This window comes from Corylus avellana, chromosome ca6, assembly GCF_901000735.1.
Source record: "Corylus avellana chromosome ca6, CavTom2PMs-1.0".
Taxonomy (NCBI): domain Eukaryota; kingdom Viridiplantae; phylum Streptophyta; class Magnoliopsida; order Fagales; family Betulaceae; genus Corylus; species Corylus avellana.
The window spans coordinates 30,076,729-30,086,198 of NC_081546.1; the positions used below are offsets into that span (position 1 = coordinate 30,076,729).

The 9,470-nt window shown below is 35.0% G+C and overlaps 1 protein-coding gene across 2 annotated transcripts; it reads right to left on the reverse strand.

Moving 5' to 3' along the window:
- Positions 1 to 2,033: 2,033 nt before the first annotated feature.
- Positions 2,034 to 7,282, reverse strand: LOC132184779 (T-complex protein 1 subunit gamma). 2 transcript variants are annotated; one of them, XM_059598528.1, is made up of 13 exons: positions 7,117 to 7,282; positions 6,985 to 7,046; positions 6,779 to 6,851; positions 6,518 to 6,585; positions 6,262 to 6,331; positions 5,894 to 5,962; positions 5,732 to 5,803; positions 4,704 to 4,777; positions 3,426 to 4,088; positions 3,227 to 3,352; positions 2,962 to 3,066; positions 2,793 to 2,867; positions 2,034 to 2,423 (listed from the first exon to the last, which is right to left on the reverse strand). In XM_059598528.1, the coding sequence occupies exons 1-13, from the start codon at positions 7,139 to 7,141 to the stop codon at positions 2,235 to 2,237; spliced, it is 1,671 nt and encodes a 556-aa protein (XP_059454511.1). In that variant the 5' UTR covers positions 7,142 to 7,282; the 3' UTR covers positions 2,034 to 2,234. The 2 variants fall into 2 exon arrangements, with proteins under 2 accessions (XP_059454511.1, XP_059454512.1); XM_059598529.1 differs by lacking the exons at positions 6,985 to 7,046; positions 7,117 to 7,282 and having other exon boundaries at positions 6,550 to 6,585.
- Positions 7,283 to 9,470: the final 2,188 nt, after the last annotated feature.

The following is a 9,470-nucleotide window of genomic DNA, read 5'->3' on the forward strand; positions in this document are numbered from 1 at the left end:
GGTCTTTGCTGTTTTTAACACGAATTGGTGAAGTAATTTTTCAGATAAAAAAATATAAAATGCATGATATGTGAACCCCCTTGTTTGATTAATTGATTGTGAATTTGTGATAGTTGTTGCCTGCACGCCTGAGCTCCCTCTCTCCTCTTTTTATCAAATCAGAACAGCTGCCTATATCTTTATCTGGGTTGAGATCTTTAATTTTTAATTTAATAAATCAATAGTCGTGCTTTAAAAATTTGTAATTCAAGATTCCCGTTACTATTTTTTAACAAATGCATAACATTGAAAAATAATTATATCCCTCATATTAAAAAATAAAAAAGAAAAAGAAAAAGAAAATATTGGACTAAGTTTCGTAGGGGAGGTAAAAGATCTTTCTACATTTCACTTGAAAAAAAAAAAAAAAAAGAAGCATTTTCATGATTCATATCTCAAGTGTTCATCTCTTTAGCGTTCTTTTTGTTTTTTGCTTTTTTTTAAAAAAAACAAGTAGATGCAAATGTGTCGTGTAGACAAAAATGCCAGAAGATAGACATTTGAAAATGTTGAGCAGCATTTTCATTATGAATTTTCCATATGATTTACAAAAGAACTATTATGGGATGATTTAGCCATCCCTATTTTTTTTTTTATAAATAGAGGAATGCTAGGCTTTTAAATAAATTTTACAACAAAGAAAAAAAACTTTTACAACATGATTGAAAATGAGATAAAATCAACTTTTGAGAAACCTAATTATATTGTACCACATCGTGTTGTAAAAGTTTTTTTATAACTTTTATTTGTAAGTCTAGCATTTTTCTTATAAGAATAATGCTATGCATTTCACATCGACTAAAGTAGTATGTTTTAAGTAGTTTATCTTTCTTTTTTTTTTTTTTTTCAAGTGATTAACATAAAAAATTAGTGTGAAAAATAACATTAATCCGTTATAGCTCCAAAGTATTGAACTTGCTTATGATGATAAAGAGACTACAACCGTCGCAAAACCTTGCTCTAATTGCCATGTGTCATTGACAATCCACTTAATTTTTTTTTTAATTTTTTAATTTATCAATTATGATGTGCAAAAAACACACGATCACAATTACAGTTAAATAAGGCGAGAACAATCACACTCAAAATAACACCAAGATTTAAGTGGTTCTCTCAATGTGAGGAACGTCCGCTGGCGAAGGCGATTACGAAAAAATTCACTATGAAAGATGGAGTATAAAAATATAATAGAGAAAAAATCACTCATACCCCAAAACTCCAATACACCAAAATTTCACTATCATACAATAGAGATTTAGGGAGATTAATCCCTAAAGAGAAAACAAAAGACAAAAATACAACTTCTTCTTCTTTTGCTGGGATCCAATGTGGTGGCTGGTCTCTCTGTATTTTTTCTCACTCTGCAGCGCACACTCACTCTAGTCTTTTTCTTGCTTGCGGCGTCTCCAACATATGCGATCCCACAACTGAAAGAAAGCACTAAGTGGTGTTTTTCTAATACCTACAGCAGCCCACTATGCGGCTCTGTTCTGCTGCTCTTCAAACAGCAGCCCACAAATACACTTGTGCTGCTCTGTTGGTGTTTTTCGCACACCCTAACAAGAGGACCAAAAACATGCTTTTATAAGCATGAAGGTCGGTTGCCTTTTCTCTCCTCTTACAAGTCAATGAAGGAGTTTTATTTTACTACTCCTAGTATGATTCGTAAAAGGGTCTCCACCTCCCAAAAGGAAAAAGCAATGGTCCCCACCAACTTTGAATGCAGTCACACGTCAACAAATTATAATATCACAAAAAGTAGAGCTCAAACTCCGGTAGAGCCCAAATCTTTATATAACTTGAGAGAGCAAAAATTAGGCTCAGTATACCGATGTCAGCTCTGAGCCTGGACCGACCTTAAACAACACTACAGTCGACTAAACTGGGGATTCATTTTCCGCCATATATGCAACCTTGTCAATAGTAACACTAACACTAACTGGTTTTACCCCAAAAAACGCATAGACAGGAGAAGCCATCAACAATACTGATGCTGTTCATGAAAGAAATCACAATTAAATTGTTTAAGTACAAGTTCACAATTGCTCCCATAACAGACCAGAGGTTTCAAACAACAGTACATGCAAGGATCCAAAATTTTCAGGGCATTCAAGTCAAAGCCCAACAAAACCCTACCAACTGCTTCTTCCTACAAAATACTTTAAAAAACATAGTCGGTTTGACTGTTCTCATGCCTAGTCAGGGAGTATTTGCTCATTGTCAGCATCTGCTTCAGTCTCAATCTTAGGCTTTGATGGAGCCTGGGAACCAGGGGGCTGCTTCTTCTTGATCCCACTGACAATGTCATCAATCCTAAGAAGCATGCATGCAGCTTCTATGGCTGTCTTAAAGGTTTGCGCCTTCACGTTGTAGGCATCCCAAATCTGACAATATTTGAATAAGTAAACATACGCTTCATTCACTAGCATATTTGAAAGCAAAACACACAGAACTTGGTTTATATTCCTCCAAAAAATAAAAAAACTTGGTTTATAATACTATATTAAATTAAAATATTAACGAATAAGATATCAAGTTCCATCATTCCATATCATCTGAAACAATTTGCTACAAGTGATTATTTCGGGAAATTAATGAACCATTTCAGATAAGTTTGTGGTCCATACACTAGATTTAGAACAAAAAAAAAAAAAAAAGACATTGCTTCTGTTACCCTTGGATTTCTAGTGATTGAAAGAAATTACACCAAACAACACAAGAACAAAAGCCCACATAGAACAATTTCAACGTACCTTCCACTCCTTCATGTCAGTAACAGCTCCAGTGTTTCCATCTATGCCAATCCAGGCATTTTCACCATTTGCATGCTACAGTAGTTTAAGACTAACAAATAAGAACAGGTATGTACTTTAAAATATATTTGTCAACTCCATATATCTTCTTGTGAAGAAAAATGATTACCTTTCCTTGCAGCACAGTCATAGTTCGAATCACATTCACCCCACAATTCTGTGCTAAAGTACGGGGTATAGCCTCAAAAGCTATGGCAGCAGCTTCATAAGGCCACTGTTTTATAACCACAAAGCATAAACAATTAAGATAAGCATTACAAAATCATGAAAATGATTGTCCTTAATTTTTCCACTAAAAAATGATTGTCCTTAAAAGTACTTCAGACTTGGATTTACATGATAGTGACCAAACAACACAAGAGACGACCACTCACCTTTTCTATGCCTTCAATAGATGAACTCTTCTGCTTTAAAGTAGCAGAGACAGTTAACTCTGTAGCACCACCTCCAGGAAGAAGTTTTGGATTTTTTATTATGTTCCTTGCTACAGACATGGCATCCTGTAATAGAAATAGGATTCAGAACACAGTCCTACCCAAACAGAATAATTTTGATGCTCACATCATTAAGTACCTGCAAGTTTCTTTCCACTTCGTTCAAGAGATCCTTACTGGCACCTCTTAAAAGTACAGTACAAGCTTTTGGATCTTTGCAGTCAACAATGAATGCAAAAAATTCATCCCCAATTTTCTTCACTTCAAACAGCCCAGCTCCAGTACCAACATCAGACTCCAGCAATTCATCTGGTCTGTTCACAATAACGGCATCACATGCCTTGGCTATTCTATTATTGTCTGTCTTCCTCAACCTTCTGATTGCACTGATTCCATGCTTGCACAGATAATGGCATGCCAAATCACTAAGACCCTTCTCTGTGATTACTAAGTCTGGTTTGAACATCACTATCTGATCACAAAGGTTCTTAATGTATTCTTCTTCCATTTTTAACAGGACTTCCCAATCCTCTTCTCTAACCAGTTCAGCATTTGTTTGGTTCTCACCCTTTTTGTACTCGAGGGGACAATCCAGAAGAATGATGCGTGGGTTGACAATCTTTCTCCTCATTTTTCCAGGGGCAACTACATCTTTGTTAATCATAACTCCTTTAAGAACTCTTGAATCTTCCAACTGTCCACCAGGGACCTTCTCAACCTTAATGTACTTCTTAATATCCACTTCGCGCAAGCCTTGCCCAAGATCAACACCAACTGTTGTTGTGGCATCTATAGCTAGATCCTGAAAGTTTACCAAAGAAAACATATTAATTAAAACAACTGATATAATGTTAAAATGCAGTCTCCATATAATGGTAAAAGAGACATTTGTGGTTGCTGAGGCCATGCTTTATACAATGTTTTAAAAAGAAGAAAGAAACAAATAAAAAGGAACAGGTGAAATATAACAATGACTTGGCAGGAAATTAGGTGGATGCAAAAGGATCTTCTATTGACATTAAAAAGTAAGGAAACAGCACGGCAATTTTAATGCAAGTTCATAACGAATTTTAGATCCAGACTTTTATATTTAAGGGGAGAGGAAGATGTGATAAAAATAAATAAATAAATAAAAACTCTGAAGCACAAATCTTAACAGTAGAGTTTTTGAATCTTTTGATGAAAAACAAAAAACATCAACGTGAGGTTCCACAGCTCATCTTACCCCCCTTTATTGAAGCATAAGGCACATATCTCAATTTTGCATGTCTCAAAGACAAAGGCGTACCCACATTTTGTGGCAACATCTAAAGGATCTAAGCATTTTTAGAAAGCCTTAAGATGAATAAAGAAAAAGAGAAAAGAATGGTTATCAAGACACCCACATGAACAATCTTGAAAAATAGAAGATACTTACAGCAATTAGATCCCCAAACTGACTAGTGAATTTTGTGCCTATACAGCTCTTAACCAGCCCCAACATTGTTCCACCTGCCACATAATTCCATACATTATGTGCACAATACAAAAGCAAGTCTAAGCTCTACATAAGGAATCTACAAGCTTTTTTCATCATAAATAAATGTTACAACTTCCATGTGCAATAATTGAGATAGCTAGCATCAATGGATACGATGCATATTCCCACAAATAAGATGTGAACTACTTCCCTAGAAAAAAAAAAGCAAAAGATGCGTACTTGTCTAGCTATTGCTCATTAGAGACAGTTATAAATAAGAAGCAACTACTTGTCCAACAACTCAGGTGTTGCTCAAGTTAATCACTTAAGCGCATGAGTACCTAAAGTTGGCTTCTAATATTGCTCGGTATCCTAATCTTACTTCTTCTTCTTCTTCTTCTTCTTTTTTGCACTAGCCACACATGCATATGAGGTTGAAACTGTGATCCAGCCCCTCATCCCTTATTTATGAGATGGGAAGATGCTATTGGTCAAGAACCATCCTTCAATCTAATTGATATAGGTGAAGGATACAACCTAGAAAACTGAATCATCACTGTATCTCTACAAGCTTGCCCAATGTCAAATTTTTCAAAGTTGATTGTTGAAAATGAGCCCAAATCAGAAGTTGAACTATCAATCTACGATAACAATTGAAAAAAAAGAAAAAAAAAAAAAAGAAAAAAGAATGGACTACATTTTTAAAAAATAAGAAAGAAAATAAATCATATGCCAGAAAATCCTGTGACTAATCTAACATGCAGTTGCGCGAAAAAAATACACACTTGTCATTCATAAGTAACATATGTTCCTCCAATAAAGAGGAAAAGGAAAGCATAATCGGTAGAAGATTGCGGCAATCAAGCAATTCACTCCTGGTTTAGGAATGGACAAAGTATGCTCTCAACTGAACATCCTGGTCTGAGAACCAACAGATTCTTGAGAAATCAATACTAAAACACAAACAAAATAAAAGAAAAACTTACGGTCCTTCACATCAATGGGCATTGCAATTTGGTCAAGCACAGCAATAGCATCCTCCAGAGCTTTGTTATAGGCTGTAGATCAAATAAAGCTTGGACATATCATTACTAAAAAGTGATTAGCCACAAGCAAAAAAGAACTATCATAAGTACTAGCAACATTACCTCGGCAGATAATGGTAGGATGGTAATTTTTGTCAATAAATGCTTCTGCAACGTGGAGCATTTCACCAGCTTCAACAAATTTTTTAGCCCAAATGTGAGAAACAAGGAATATATTAACATAAATTGTACCATAGAAATAGATTCCTTCTTCACAAGCACTTGCATTCCTCACTCAAGTATAGACGCAGCTAATTAACCCACAGGCTAAATGTCATGAGACTGTGAAGTCAAATTGGAGCAATCAGAAACAGACTTCTCTAAACTTATCACTCACTCAAAAGACAAAAACAATCTGTCACACTCCACAAAGGAAATATTTGTTGCAAAGATGAGTATGACAGTCCAGATGTTGTATGGTCAAAACATACCAAGAACGATGACTGATGTTGTTCCATCTCCCACTTCTTCATCTTGCGTGCGGCTTAGTTCGATCATTGACTGCTACCAACACAAAATGGAACATACATCAGAAGAATAGACACGATGGAACACCAGAATTCCAAGAGAGTACCAAAAAAAAAAGAAAAAAAAAAAAAGAAAAAAAAAAGCAAGAAGCAATAAAAAAGGAATTTATGCCGAACAATATCGTAAATCAGTTGAGAAAGAGAGAGAGAGAGAGCGTGCTTTTGCAGCTGGGTGTGCAATATCTAACTCACGCAAAATAGCATTTCCATCATTAGTCACCACAATTCCTGATAGCAACAAAGTTGGAAAAAGAAAAGGAAATAAGAAGCCAAGACAGAAAATGCTGTCGAAAATCTTTGATTTGCAATGACATTACCATTCGTAAAGAAATCCCATTTTTTCTTTCGTTAAAAAAAGGCATATATATTATGTATAATGATGAATGTATCGAAAGAAAAAAAAAAAAAAAAACTCTTTTACCTCCAGCAGCATCGAGTAGCATCTTCAACATGGATCTTGGACCCAATGTTGTGCGAATAATGTCAGCAACAGCCTGTCCAAGTATAAATTAAACAAAACGAAAATAGAAAAAAATCAAGAAATGCTTGGGCGTCGCATATGATAAGCATCACAAATTCACAATACAATGCGAGCTACGGAAAGAAAGAAAGAAATGAATATCGCACCTTGGAAGCCTGGATATTAGCATGTTGCACCTTGCTTCCGGACTCGCGTTTCAAAGAGTCCTCTGCACAGTGAATCCATTAATTTAAAGTAAGGACAGATAAACCAAAGAAAGAAACGCAGATCACACTTACTGAGAACAAGCACCGGTGCGTGCATGATTTTCTTCTCCTTCTTCTTCTTCTTCTTCTTCTTCTTACTTCCCTCTACGATTCAGTCTACCACTTAAACCCTAACACTAGAGAGAAATAAGAAAACCTCACACCTTGCCTCTCACTTAAATGTTTAAACGCAACACACGCTTCCTTCCACGAGCTTTATAAACGTACTACTAGAAAACCCTCGAATCCGCTTTCCGCTCTTTTTTTTTTTTTTTAATGCTTTAATTTTTTTTCTTCAAACTGGCGTAGCATGTCAATTAGCTAGGTAAACCTCAGAAACATCAAACATTTATCAATAAAAAAAGAAAAAAAGAAACATCAAACATTTATCAATAAAAAAAGAAAAAAAGAAACATCAAACATTATGCTACCACAAAATCAAATTCCAGCAAAGAAATTTATAACCGCTGCCCAATTTCAAAAACTTTATTCCCTAATACCCAAGACTTTTTTTTTTTTTTTTTTTGGTTTTGTTTTAACTTCTGCAACAAAAATCTACAGAGCTAATTACCAACCAAAGTTGAAACTTTTAACATTTTCGTGTTATAATATATTTTGATATTCATTTGATTGATTTATGTTTTCTTGTATAAGTCAATTTAGATTTATTTGTATAGGCCAACTTATTCAACTATAAATAGGAACTTATATACAATAAATAATTAAGTTAGTTAGAGCACAATATAACTCTATGGGTCATTCAGAACTGCCCATAGAGGTTATTAGTAGGGGTGTCAACCCGGTCCGGTTTCTCGATTTTTGGCCAAAACCGAGAATCGGAACCGGGGTACCCCAATTCTCAGTTTTGAGAAACCGGAACCGGAACCGGGGTCCCAGTTACCGGCCGGTTCTGGTAACCGATTTTTTAAGAAAATTGTTTTTTGGGCTTATTTTAGGTATTGGGCCTAAAATAAGCCTTTTTTTTTTTTTTCATAAGTTAACTCATTTTTTTTAAAAATCTATTAGTGTTTTTGTCTAAATTAAAGGAGCTTTGTTGTGATTGTTCCAAATAATTATTACAACAATAAATATAAACTACCAACAATAAATATTTTATATATATTCAAATAGTATATTTTATTGTGAGCCTAAGAAATTGTAAGAACCAAACTTTATGCAAAGAAATGCATCAAATAAGTGACCAAATTGACCAAATATCTAGATGCTTAAGACCCCAACATCAGAAAATGAACAATTACTACAATCAACCCAATAAACCCAACATCAGAATTCCATCAAATCTTGTTTAGATGTTAATATTATACACTAAAGTAATAATATATATAAATATTACAACATATAAATTACAATAAATATAAATTACCAACAATAAATATATATGTATATAAATATTCAAACAATATATTTCTTTGTTTTCCATTTTTCATATCCTCCAAATTGACTGTCTGAAAATTTCAACTTAGCATAATAATAATAATAATAATAATTATTATTATTAAATAAAATGGAAACCCGGTTCCTAGTTTCCCAGTAAAAATCGAGTATAAGTACCCTATTTTTGGATTTTTCAAACTGGAATCGAAACTGGGTCCCCAATTTCCGATTTCCTGGTTTCCCGGTTTTGGTTCCGATTTCCCAGTAATTATTGACACCCTTAGTTATTAGTGATCGGCGCGTATAAGCCACTTGCCTACGTGTGAAGATTACGCTTAGGTAGTGAATGTCAAGATGTAGCAACTTGATCCAGGAGACCAACAAAGGTAATGGAAGGTTGCAGAGCGACGGAGATTAGACGTCACACGTTGGTGAGGGGGGCATACACACCTGCGAGTAAGATCTACTCGCAGGCGTGGTGGCTAATCAAGGACAAAGCTGGTGACAGATGCTAGTAGAAATGCCCAAGAATAAGGTGGAGTGGCTCGTGTACGGTAGTGACTTCTTGAAATGGATAAATCTGATTTAGAAAAAATCAAATTCAAGATTTCATGAAGGGTGTGGAACCAAGGTTGAGAGCAGCTGATAAAGGCAAAGATTGAACGTTTTGCGATGGAGGAGGGAGCAATACAGTTATTTGACAAAAGTAAAACATAAAAGGTATTGGATAAGACCTCCGAAGAGGCACTTTAGGCCTCCGATGAGGCAAGAAGAGGAGGGAGAGGGGAAGGAGTCGAAACTCCCTCCTCCCATGGCAGTCGGTTGGCTGGAGGTTTCTTCAAGAGAGCTTTCTAGAGAGAGCAGCGTGCACTATTTTAATTTCTATTACATCAAAGCAATCTTTAGTTTGGAAGGACAATGACAATTATGTAGTAGTTTGAAATGTGGTATGTGTACTTTTTTCAAAATATATGAAGTCTAAAACTAAAAAT